Source organism: Urocampus carinirostris, chromosome 16 (assembly GCF_059441175.1).
Source record: "Urocampus carinirostris isolate Australia breed hairy pipefish chromosome 16, RoL_Ucar_1.0, whole genome shotgun sequence".
Classification (NCBI taxonomy): domain Eukaryota; kingdom Metazoa; phylum Chordata; class Actinopteri; order Syngnathiformes; family Syngnathidae; genus Urocampus; species Urocampus carinirostris.
Window position 1 is genome coordinate 18,242,167 of NC_142364.1, and position 13,580 is coordinate 18,255,746.

Consider the following 13,580-nt stretch of genomic DNA (forward strand, 5'->3'; position numbering starts at 1 on the left):
GCATTAATGCTGCGCCTGATTGAAATGATTATTTATCAAGCTCCAGCTTTTGTAGATTGACACAAAGCTACATGCTACAAAAAAGAATCGGTCTGTCAGAGTTTAGTATAGTGTTAAGATATGACACAAAAATATTCTTAAAGTGACATTGTGTATAAATCACCGCCTCCCAGTGGTTAAAAACGTAATCCATTATAGAAACATTGATTTGAATAATAAGCAAAAATAAATGCAACTCACAAAAACATACATTTTTGAAATACCCTTAGATCATAAAAATGTATTTAGTTTACATAACGTGAGGCTTACCCAGGGGGACCTGACATAAATGTACGCAATATTGCTCCTAAGGTACCCAGAAAAACTAAAAATTGAAAGGCTGAGTAAAAAAAATTTGGGGAAGAAAAATGGTGCAGTTTGGTCACTTAGAGTCTCTGGTTTGCATTTTTCCTTGGGATTTTTAGCACTTGTTTTCAATGGCACTACACAATACAGCGACTTCCAGTGGTCAAATAATACACATTCTTCCTCCAAAGCCACAGGAGACCAAAATACACAAAAATAATAATAATTACAACTTTAAATTTGCTCCATTAACTCACAATTTAACTCAAAGGATGAAAAAAATAACTTTGACACTACTACTACGCCTACTACTACCACTCCTACTTCTACTGCTACTTCTATACATACCACTACGAATAACTATTGTTGTCAAAGGTTTAAACCTTACTCCCCCCCAAAAAAATTAAAACGAGGGGGTAAATAATTTAAATTTTATTTTCAATTAAATAAATAAATAAATGAATAAATTGTCGGAACCAGGACAAATGGTAGACCCAAACGTATAACGCTTCACTCAAAAGTCTATTGGGATAATGCGGAAACAAACGCCAGAGTCCTGAGCGTGGTCGGTGGTCAAAAACGAGTCGTTAGCCGGGGACAAACGGGAAATCAGGAACAGACGAGTAGGATTCAGAGAAAGACGGGAGCCAGGGTCGAAGTGCTTGCCTTGCGTATGCAGAGGTTCGCTGACGGACTGACCAGGAGTGACTGGAGTACTGGGTTTAAATAGTAAGGGGAATCAATCAGGCAACTAGCAGCAGCTGGCGCCAAATGAGCGGGCACAGGTGAGGGCAATGAGTAATCATGACATAAATGAATGAATAAATAAATGAATAAATAAATGAATAAATAAATGAATAAATAAATGAATAAATAAATAGTAGAAGACATGGGGGATAACTAAAAACAATGAATTCTTGGTGCGGTTAAACAGTATTGCTTTAAGTAGTCAAGCAACTTCAAAATTTTAACTTGACAATAATTATGACACTACTACTACTACTACTACTACTACTACTCCTACTACTACTACTACTACTCCTCCTCCTACTACTACTACTACTACTACTACTAAAAAAACAAAACAAAAATAATTGATAAAAATGTTGGTATGTTAAAAAATCCTCATCACTCACGTATTCAATTGTCATTGTTCAGTGTCATTTCTTCTGCCTACTCACTTAATGAAATAAAAAGCCTTTATTGTTATTAAACAAGTTTGACGAAATTGCTTGCAATGCAATAAAACGAATGAAAAAGGTAAAATGCATTAAAAAAACATTAAAACAATAATATGTTAATTATATATAATAAATACAGCTGTATTCACAGTGGCAGTTGTACAGAGCATCATGCACACGGTATTAAAGAGTGTTAACACAAATCCGACCTTATCCCCGAGATCTTAAATGAGTTAAAAAGGTGGCTGTGTTTGGGGAGGTGCATACGGAGATGAAGATAAAGGAAGCAAGGGGGGGCTTGAAACGAGTGATGACGAGCAGCCTTCCCTGGATGTTGTCGACAGAGTATGGAGCTGACAAGCTGTCATAATAGATTAGTCACTCACTCCCTCAATGTTTTGCTTTTTACTGTACACTATGGGTCGGGAGTCTTTTTGATCCAAAGCGCCATAAGAGCAAAAATATTTTGATTTTCTATTTTTTTGAAGAGAGAGAGAGAGAGAGACAGACACGCCATGTATTTTAAGACGAAATTCAACAAACTGCCAAACCAGCTCTCTGGACCAAAGCTAATTCTTCAGGGCATTTTATTTCACTGTGTGACGTTTTATGGTTTTGTAAAATCTATGTAAAAGTAATAATACCAGAGGCTGTCTCCCTTATCAATATAAATATACCACTTAAAATTCGACTCCCTCCTGCAGTCACAGGTGGTGCCCTACTTACGGATGAGATTCCGCACGTTTGTTTGTAAGTTGAATTTGTTTGTAAGTTGCCTCAGTGCTATATTTTGTACGTTTAAGGTTTATATAAGTATGTGTAAGGCTTGTATGAATAACCTGTATTGTTTTGTACTAAAGAAATAAACATTTCCTAAAATAATATGCTCTATAAAGATAAAGTTAAGTTTAACCTACTTTTGGAATATGAGCTTTAACAGTTAGGTGACTTCCTCCTCTGTTGTAAAAAGTGGCAGAAAAAAAGCGATCCAATCATATTCTCAACCGCATCAGGCTTTCTTATTCCACTTTCATTTCAGAAGAAACGTCTCGCCTCTTCTTGACACTTTACACCAACCATATTGAATGGATGCACGAGATGTAACGCAATAAAAACGTCAAAGTTCTTACCACGCTAACGATACAGTACACGTTGTTATGATTACACACGAACCAGTAAGTCAAAGCCGGATTTATTTTTTGGGGTGGATGCTGGGTGACCTCTTACAGTGCCATCACACGTAGGTAGTGGTGGAAAGAAGCACTACAGTAATGTCCTGTACTCGGAAAAAGGTGCAGATACAAAATCTAACTTTAATGTAATGTCCAAGTTTTTTTCAACGTCCCAAAAACTCGTTCGTATCTACCGTTTTTCATAACTCTAATGTTCGTAAGTAGGGGAGCGTCTGTACTTAAGAGTGTTGAGGCTCATTTTTCCTAAATAATGGTTTTAAAACAAGATGCAAGCAAAGTTATTTTCTAAAAATGTCACAAAATACTGCAAACGACGAAACCAACGTATTTAGTGCAGACGGCGCTGGGCAAAGGAGAAAGTGTGCGTGCATCGTGTCCTGTTTATAGCTTTGCCCATTCCTACTGCTCACCCAATCAAATTGCTCTTGGTGCTTTGTTACTGCTTCAGTGTAAAATGTTTGTTTTGTGTTAAAGATGATTTTGTGGATTTTCATCATTAAGTGTCTTAACAGTGAACCTAAATTGTTTAATGAGCTTCAATATAAAGGATTATTTAGCGATTTGCAGCTCAAACAGGGTCAGTTGATGTGACACCCTGACTGGAAACTGTAGTTAAACATGGACCAAACCCTTTTCTACAGGTGGTTCTGTTTCCGATAGATCGATAGATCGATAGATCGATAGATACTTTTCTCAAAAGACTATGTGCATTGGCCGGTAATCGAAGCCGGGCCCCCTGCGTGGCACCCAAGAATTCTACCACTGGACCACCAATTCTGCTTTGCATATTTGACAATTGACTAAGCATGAAGCAGTAAAATACATATTACACAAGTCCTATTTTATCTCCGAGCCATATGTACTCATGAAAAGAGCCAAATATGGCTGGTAAGCCGTGGGTTCCAGACCCCTGCAGAACTCCATAACAATCGCAAAGAATACTCCAGCAAGCGGGAGCATAAACCACAAAGTCCAATTGTATTCAGAATTGCTTTATTGGAAAAAATCAGCAGTGACATTGGCAAATTGGTTCAAATTATTTCAATGTCACCACAGGGGCTTGTTAACATGACCTGGAGTTGTAGTACTTATTCATGGAAAGACTTTTTGGGGAAATTTTGTTGCTCCTAAATGTTATTGCACCATTTTTGATTGCAGCATTGTTTAGGATTGCAGTATTCTTTCATTGCACCGGTTCCTAAGCACTGCCACTATGTAGTAAATATCTTTGTCCATCTATCCCGACAGTCATTTTTTAATCTTTTAAGTCTTTATTACACGTTTACCTTGGAGTACCATGTCTAATCTTGTTGCATACAATTTTTCACAACATTGAAATCAATGACAATAAAGACATTTCCATCCAATTATTTGATTGTAAGATGGGGTGGTAGATTCAAGTACAGTTTAACTCTTATGTGGTGTTAGGGTCTTGAGTAACCGATTTCTAGGTTATAAAATGTAAAAAACGATGTTCTGGTCCGGAGCCTTCGATGTTGTGGAATGCTCTTCCCCCTGAGATTCAATCTGCAACCTCAGTGGAACTGTTTAAATCTAGGCCTGAAACACATTTATATTCTATAGCTTATGAATGACCTATGTTTCATGTTATGATATCTGTGTACATCCATTGCAGACTGGTCATCCTGTAAAGGGGACTATCTCATGTGCGGTCCCTTCTTAAGGTGTCATTTTCCTAAGGTTGATGTTTTTGAGTTTTCCCTTGCCCTCATGTAGGTTGTAGATCAGAGGATGGTGTAAAAATAGACTGTGGTTTGCAATAATCTGTGGTCTGTGCAGCCCTTTAAGACTCCCTGTGATTAAGGGCTATACAGATAAACATGACTTGACTTGACATGTGTCTCAGGGGCCATAGAATCGAATTACCCTATTTTTAACATTATAAGTCGCAGGTTCTTCTCAAAGTATAGCCGGGGGAGTGACTTATACTTTGGTGAGACTTATGTGTGAAATTATTTATTCATTGTTACCTGGTATATCATTTCATATGATTTTTTCACACTAAGATTAGATTACCACATTTCAAATATTAAAAGCTACCCTGGTACCAATTTATCAGTGACGTGCAGTTAGGGGAGGCTGTGCCTCACCTGACATCATGGAAATCCAAATTTAGGGCTATATTATATCATGGGTGTAGGTTTGGCATTGGTGGGGACATAGCGCATTTTTCTTTAAGTAATCAGATAATATTGGTGGGGACAAAACAATGATTGCTCGATATTGGGGGGAAAATATAATAAACACATGAATATTAGTTGAATAAAATGATATCGTACTGTAAGTGAACTAGATATGAAATAATTGATGAAGCAGATATATAAGTTGACATAATCGCCTATATATTTAATTCACAACACATATACACACAAAATCTCAAGAATAATTCATAATATCCATTTATGTGAATACTGTTTTTGAGTTCTCACAGTATTGATCAACAAACACAATAAAACAGATTGATATAGTAATGTACAACATTTAATTTTACATACGCCTTTCCAATTTACAATTTGGAAAAGATACACTTCCAACAGCATTCCAAGAAAATCATAATGGCTGTACTCATAAGTCATGGAACAAGTCCGCAAGGTCACTATGTTATAGGCCATTGCCCAGGATGCTTCTTCTGCTACTGGTAACCATGGGAACCAGTAATAAATGTTTCATGTGGGGGAGCAAATCCGTACCCCCCAAAAACGGCCTGGAGAGGGATGGGCGCCGACAGACTCTACTTGCCCAAGACACACCACGTGAAAGTGGGTCCCCGACCACCCTGGTGGTTCAGTGATCCGTCAACCATGAACTCAGAAAATGTACTGAATGTACATTCCCAAAGTGCAGATAAATAACTACAGGATTTGAATCCCCCAAAACGATTTCACTCTATTGGACATTGCAAATTCCTTATCTATTCAGATTTTCCACCTGATACGGCCACATGACATTCCCACCCCTCAGGAAATGAGTATGACCTTCAAAGCACGCTAAGGTCATTTATATAAAGGTTCTATGGATGGATGGAGCACTCAAAAAAAAAAGCCACGAAAAAAAAATCCTTGTGAGGATCCAGGGCACAACAGCGGGCTTTCATCCCAGACAGAGTGGACTTGAGTGGGCTGGTTCTCTGCCAAAACCCACTCGAGTGGCGGCCCTCGTACTCCCTCCCACCGCAACCCCCTCCCAGACAAGCCTCGCCATCTGTAATTCACCCTTTCCTTCACTCGGCTTTTGTCTCATAAGCCGTCCTAGCTTTTCGATGCTTTTTGTGTCCTTCGCTGCTGTTTTATCTCGAGTAGCAGGAGTGGGTACTATGAGCCTTGATTTTCGTGTCATCTACAAAAGCTATGTGTCAAGTTGCCATTGTGGGATCTGTTTATCTTGGATGGGGAAGTCAAATAAATTAAAGGATTTCCGATTTTTTTTCTTGTAGTCGGCTATGAAGTAGCTCGACTTCAGGTGGGCATATTTTCACTGAACAGTATATTTAAAACCAATACTGTATAAACCAGCATTGTGAAATGGGAGTGATATGCAGAAAGAAACAAATGTGTTATGGTCACTTTGAGTCTCTGTAGTTTGTATTGTTTCTTGTGCTTTTTAGCACTCGTTTTCGGTTGCACTGCAGAAAACACTACAGCAGGGGTCTCAGCAGCTACTATTCGTTACTAAAAAAACGTATCGTGACAATTCAAGTCAAGTTCATGTTCATTTGTACAGCCCTTAATCACAAGGAGTCTCAAAGGGCGGCACAGACCATAGACTATTACAGATTATTATTACACCATCCCCTGATCTAAAACCTACATGAGGGCAAGGAAAATCTCAAAAACCTCAGCATGAAGAAAATGAAGAAACCTTGAGAAGCACATGGATGATGAGGCTGCAATGGATGTTGCAGTAACAAAACAATTAGATTACAAATAAAGTATAAAATAATTAAAGTATAATATAAAATAAAAAATAAAATTGAAAGGATAAGGTTGCAATGGATGTAGAATTAACAAATAATACACAGATATTGTCAAAAAAATATATCGGTCATTGATATGCTGTAGAATAGAAGTGTGTCTAAGCCTAGATTTAAACAGTTCCTCTGAGGTTGCAGATGGAATCTCAAAGGGCAGAGCATTCCACAGCACCAGGTCCCGAATGAAGAACACTCTCGAACCTGAAGATCTCTTCTTGGCTCTTGGGATCACTAGTAGAATTAATTTTGGGATTCAACTAGTAGAATAATGTTATTATGTTGCTCATATGTTATTGCCAGGTAATTATATATAAATTACTGTTCATTGGGTTAAAGAGACTCAGTCAAACTAAAAAATAGAAATACATTCTACTAGAAAATCAAAATGACCAGGTGAACTATTTTCAGAACAGGTCAGCTCTCCTTGGGGGGCACCTGGGTGCCCGCTGGCACAACGTTGGAGACCTCTGCACAACAGCTTTCCCCATTAACGTATAAAACGTGTTCTGTACTTTGGCGTCTCTAAAACCACGAAAGCGCAATCCGCTCTGTCTCCGTCACCACCGTGTTTGTCAACTTCTGTCCTCACACGCATTTACGGCTTCGAGAGCTCGTGTTTACATGAGATATGAACGGCTCGTTGAAGCTTCGTCCTCAGTTAATCTCTTGTTGTCCTCTTTGCCATGTTGACGTTCTCTTTCCGAAAACTTTGTGCACAAAACGATCTAATATACATATAATACTGTATACAAATGCTTCCTGTATAATGCCGCCTGACCTCAGTGTTGCTATCAGTTACAGACCCGCTGTGATGTCATTTATTTTGTTCTGTATTCTCAGACATCGCTCTATTCCTGTTCTGAGTTCAAGAAAAAATACTAAATTGAGGTTTTTGAGTTTTTCCTTGCCCTCATGTAGGTTTTAGGTCAGGGGAGGGTGTAAAATTGGCTGTAGTTTTCAATAATCTGTGGTCTGTGCAGCCCTTTGAGACTCTTTGTGATTAAGGGCTATACAAATAAACATGACTTGACTTAAATTATATACTAACATGTCAAAGTTCGGTAAAGAAAAAAAAGCAGGTCTTCAGGTATTACGTGTAGTACGTGTCACGAACCAGAAACAGAGACCGGACCTAGTAGCGTTTGTTTACTCAGTTTTATTGATAAAGAGGGAGAGTAGAGCTTGCTTCCACGATCTAATGGTTGACGGACAAGGTTAGCAGGTGGCTGGGAACGCGGAAGTGGCATTTCTGTGTCGTAGATTTGCAGGAATACTAGTCGTTAGCCGGAGCGGGAGAGCAAGGACGGTATCGACTTCGGAAACGAGGTCGGCAACAGGTGTCAGGCAAAACAGGTCGGATGACGGGATGGCAGAACAGGGCAGAATCAGGTCCAGAAACAGGTCGGCAACGGGCAGAGGAAAACAGGGCAGGAAAAATGTCTGAAAGTGTGAGCTTGCCTAGCTGGGAGCATCGGTTCGCAACAATCTGACGGCGTCTTCTTGAAAGCCGGGGGTTTAAGAGGAGTCTCTTAGCCAATCAGCTCTCAGGGCTGTTGGCGCCAATTGGGCAGTCACAGTTGCCTTGAATCGGCAATCATGACAGTACGCTCTGGTCACAATTTGGTTGTGACCCTCTCATAGCTAATAATGGTGTCCTTCATGCCAACTGTGTGTGTGAGAATATCAACGATTATCATGTGTTGCCATTTATGTGTTTAAATGTGATGTCAAGAAATTTTAATCACACATTGAGGAGTTTTGTCAAGAAAATATTGTTATATAATGCTAGAAAGTCGTACATTTTCTAAAGGAGCATGATATTTGTATTTTTTATTTTATTTTACATTATACTTTATTTATTTTGTATTCTATTGTTTGTTAATGCAACATTCGTTGCAGCCTGGTCATCCTGGAAGGGGGATTACCTCATGTTCAGTCCTTTCAAGGTTTCTTCATTTTCCTCATGCTGAGGTTTTTGAGTTTTTCCTTGCCCTCATGGAGGTTTTAGATCAGGGGATGGTGCAATAATAGTCTGTAGTTTGCAATGGTCTGTGGTGTGTGCATCCCTATGAGACTCCTTGTGATAAAGGACTATACAAATAAACATGACTTGACTTGAAATTTTGATGCAATATTAATGACGACTTTGCCAAATCAATCAATGCTGATACATTAATTGACTTCATTTAGCACCCCCTAGAGATAAAGAAGCTTAATTCAATAAAACGCAATATTGTTTGGAATAATAAGAAAAAACACATGAATTATCATATGAAAGAACATGAAAAAAAATACTCATAGGTCGAGAAATTTACATTCATTTTACATATCATGAGCCTCACCAAGAGGGAGCTGACATATTTGTTGGTCATCTTGCTGCTACCTGAAAGGGATGAGCAAGATAATGAGAAGAACACTTGTAATCTTCTTTGTGTTTTTAGTACTCGTTTTTGGTTACACTACACACACAGCGACATCCTGTGGTCAAATAATACAGGGTGTCCCTTTAAGTTTTCATGTTTCATTGATTCTTATATCTGATATCTCCTTTTTTTGGACTCTTACAACAAAGATTGAGCATGGTAAAATAAAATGATACTATAGTAACTGATATCAATGCAGCACTACATACTAAACGGTTATTGAATTAGATTCTCTATAGAACATATTAAGTTTAGATAAAGGTGAGCACCGATACCCAGCATTGATATTGGACTAATACATGGCAACAATTTGTGGTATCATTTTGGCAACGTCTACCAATATTGTCGTATTTGACTAACGTCAACTTTAGAGGGATTTATTTTGGGAGAGGTATTGAAAGTGTTGATGATATCGACACAAGGTTTCGGTATCAGTTGGAAACCAAACTGGTATAAAAAAAAAAATCAAAATTTTCTTAAAGTAACTGATTGTTAATTAATGACTAGTTTCAAAATCTGAAATACAATTAAAAAACAACCAAGACACATACCTGTCAACCTCCATGGCTCCATGCCCTTACAAGCTGTCGTATTTTCCCTTACAAAATACAAAATAATCTTACTCCATATTTTTTTTTTCAAACGTGTTTATTTATGTAGTTTAACATGTTATATTGTTCATGTGTTTCGTTATATCATATATATTGTTAATTAACATTTTGTTGTGAGATCCTGAGTTGCTCGTCATGAATGAGGTTTATTATAAAAAAAGTTCAAAAATTAAGTAGCTTGGACGTTCACTATAGAAGGAAAAATACATGCAAATATAATTAAGTAGATTTTCTTATTCAAATTATTATTTCATTTTCTGCATTAAATTATTGTTGGTTATATACTGATTAAAGGGATAACCACAAATCTGTCTTTTTTCATTTTCTCCTTTTAACCTCCTTTTTTTCTTAACTTCTTTATACAACATAATCATTCGTAATATAATGCATCAAAGCAAGTGAGCCGTTTGAGAGACGGCTCTCTTTAATGAGTTGAGCCGAAAAAGCCGGTTCTCTAAAAAGAGACGGACTTCCTTCCACTATATAAAACCACTCGCTTTGTTTGCAATGAAAAAAAAACGATACCGAGATAGAAGCTTCCGCTGCGAACTCGTTTGACTTGATTGATTTGCCGTTTCGTGACAGTCGGTGTATAGCGGATGGTACCCATAATTGGCAAATTTGCGTTTTTCCGTACGTCGTACACGTCTTAAAATGCATAATAAACGTGCTTTGTACGGCAAAAGCGTACAGGTTGACAGGTATGAAGACATAAATGAATAATAATAATCGTGCCAGATTTTCGGTGTTTACCGTGCCTCAGCGCTTCATTTCTTGTGTCCCTCACAGTAGGTTTGGTACTAAGTGCGCCCGCTGCGGGCGTCAGATCTACGCCAGTGATTGGGTGCGACGTGCCAGGGGCAACGCTTACCACTTGGCCTGCTTCGCGTGCTTCTCCTGCAAGAGGCAACTGTCCACCGGGGAGGAGTTTGGCCTGGTGGAGGAAAAGGTCCTGTGCCGGATCCACTACGACACCATGCTGGAGAACCTCAAGCGGGCGGCTGAGAGCGGTGAGTAGATGGAATGACTGTCAACAGCAAAGCTGATGATTTTTAAAATTTTAGCCTGACAGGCTTTTTAATCAGGCCACTTGGGCTGGTGTCCGCAGTGCAAAAACGGTGGTCTTTTATGCGGAAAGGGTTTGGTACCTAGAATGTCAGGTAGCGAGGCAACAGTATCCAGAACACCCGAGGCGACATTCAAGATCCAGGAGACAGGCGATGGGTTGGTGTCCCAGTAAATCCAAGCAGTGAGAGCGACAGTCCAACAGTTTATCAGTGGGTACTCTTAATCCAGACAAGCAGGCAGGAATTCAATAGAAGTGTGCTTGGAATGTGACGGGGGAGACAACAAACTAGCAAAGAACCAAGGGGGAGACAATAATAATAAAGGGAAGAGGACTAGTTGTGATGGGATGAATAACTGGGGAAATCAAAACAAATGACTACAACTGTGGTGAGGGAGGGCAGTATTGTCAATGTGGCGCATTTGAATTAAAATAAGCGGAGTTTGTGCAGGCAAGAGTTCTGTATTTATTCGTGTGTAATGAACATTCGATTTTTATCTCATTATCATAATCATATAATAGTCATCTAGTTTCATCAAATTGGTTTTGAAACAGTCACAATTAGAGCAAAATGATATATTAGGTCGCTAATTTGAAATACGTTTGATATTTTTTTTGTAGTATGACTGAAGTTTAATATTTTTTGTCTTTTGTAGAATTTCTGCAGTCAATCTCTGTTGTAGTTCTGTAGAATTTTTGGAGTATTCCTGTAGTTTGATTTTTGCAATATTTCTTCAATATTAATTTTGTGTCTGAATGGGTAAGTGTGAAGCATATTGTAAAGCGTTTTTGGGGGTGTTCAGTGGCATGAATAGCGCTATGTAAATGCAGACCATTTACCGTTGAACCTATAAGTGTGTGGCCCAAAAAAAAACAAAGGTCAAGAGTGAGAGAGAGAGAGAGAGAGAGAGAGAGAGAGAGAGAGAGAGAGAGAGAGAGAGAGAGAGAGAGAGAGAGAGAGAGTGAGAGAGAGAGAGAGAGAGAGAGAGAGAGAGAGAGAGAGAGAGAGAGAGAGAGAGAGAGAGAGAGACCTAAAGAGGTATCAGATTTAATCAAATGTATCCATATGTCTAGGTCCTTCTGCTGAATTTTGGGTTGGATACCTTAGCCACTAGGGTCGTAGGGGCACCACTTCCTGTGGTGTTTCTTGGGCAAGTACTGCCTGGTGGCGCCCATCCCTCTCCAGGCCAACAAATGTTTCAACCTGGTCTCGAACCAGGACATTTTGTGTGTTAGGCAAATGTGCTAACCACTCCACGACTGAGTCTATTTAACCCTACATCCTACTTCTCTCTCGGTTTTTTTCTTACTTGCTCTTTTTCTTCTCTATCTTTTCTTTTTTTTTCTCTCTGTCATTTCTTTCTTTCACTTTATTTTTTTTCATTCTTGGGTTGTAATTATTTGGAGTGGGGATAAAACAGGATCAGTCAAAAGAAAAAACATGGACTGTGACCGAAGCTTACTTTTGGGGCTACTGGTACTGTACTTAACCATTTTTCTGCTTTTTATCATCTTTTTCAGGCAACGGTATTACACTAGAAGGAGCAGTTCCGACGGAACAGGACAATCAACCCAAACCGGCCAAAAGGGCCCGGACATCGTTCACTGCTGAGCAGCTACAGGTAAGGCAAATTTTTCCTTTACTTTGTATTGTCATTTATTAAGGAACAAAACAGAAATAACAAATTAAATGTTTCATAAGATTGTATCAGGGAGTCTAGAGTAAGATAGAAAGTATGGCCTGAGGGCTGACCACGGCCCACCTTTTGTGTTGCCTTAGGTTTGCTGTCCAATTCAATCCATCCATCCATTATCTGCACCGCTTATCCTCAGTAGGGTTGCGGGGGTGCTGGAGCCCATCCCAGCTATCTTTGGGCAGTGGGCAGGGGGACACCCTGAACTGGTTGCCAGCCAGTCGTAGGGCACACCGACACATACAACTCACTCGCTCATTCACACCTAGGGACAATTTGGATCGGCCAATTAACTTGACATGCATGTTTTTGGAATGTGGGAGGAAACCCGAGTGCTTGGAGGAAACCCATGCAGACACGGGGAGAACATTCAAACCCCGCACGGGGAGGCTGCAGTAGCTGGAAGTAAACCCTGGACCTCTGCACCGTGGGGCTGCACGCTAACCACCATCTAAGTGCCGCCAGATAACTAAATAAAAATAAGAAAAATTAATGAAACATACAAAATATTATATTGAACAATTTAAAGTATTACAGACTTACAAACGAGTTCCGGACGATCGTTCGTAAGTTGAATTTGTTCGTAAGTTGCTTCAGTGCTATATTTTCTATGGAATGTATGTTTAAGGTTCATACAACAATATAAGTAACCTGTATGTTTTTTTAGTAAAAAATAAACCTTTTATAAAGTAATATGGATTATAAAGCTGAATAAAACTGAGTTTAAATTACTTTTGGAAGATGCGCTTCAAGAGGTCCCCGTCCGTGTTAAAAAGTGGCCGAAAAAAGCATTCCGACCATTTTCTCAACCCCACCAAGCTTTCTTATTCCGCTTTCGTTTACACTTCACACCAACCATATTGAATGGATGCACGAGATATTAAATAATAAAAACATTAAACTTCTTAGCGCGCTGGAGATACAGTATAGAATGTTTACACACAAACTAGGAAGAGGAAGCGGATTTCTTCTTCGGGTGGATGTTGGGTGGCCTCTCACATTGCCACACACCGGTAGCGGCGGAAAGAAGCAGTACAGTACTGTGCTGTACTTGGAAAAAGGTCCACAATACAAAA

The 13,580-nt window shown here is 39.1% G+C and overlaps 1 protein-coding gene across 2 annotated transcripts in view; it reads left to right on the forward strand.

The window, feature by feature from the left end:
• The window catches only part of lhx6a (LIM homeobox 6a), a 36,147-nt gene that overhangs the window by 16,534 nt on the left and 6,033 nt on the right, over positions 1-13,580 (forward strand). The window contains exons 5-6 of one of the 2 annotated variants that reach the window (XM_088355959.1): positions 10,534-10,754; positions 12,332-12,432. In XM_088355959.1, the coding sequence (XP_088212085.1) occupies positions 10,534-10,754; positions 12,332-12,432 (322 nt within the window). The remainder of the gene's footprint in view (positions 1-10,533; positions 10,755-12,331; positions 12,433-13,580) is intronic. The other variant, XM_088355960.1, reaches the window with a different exon arrangement.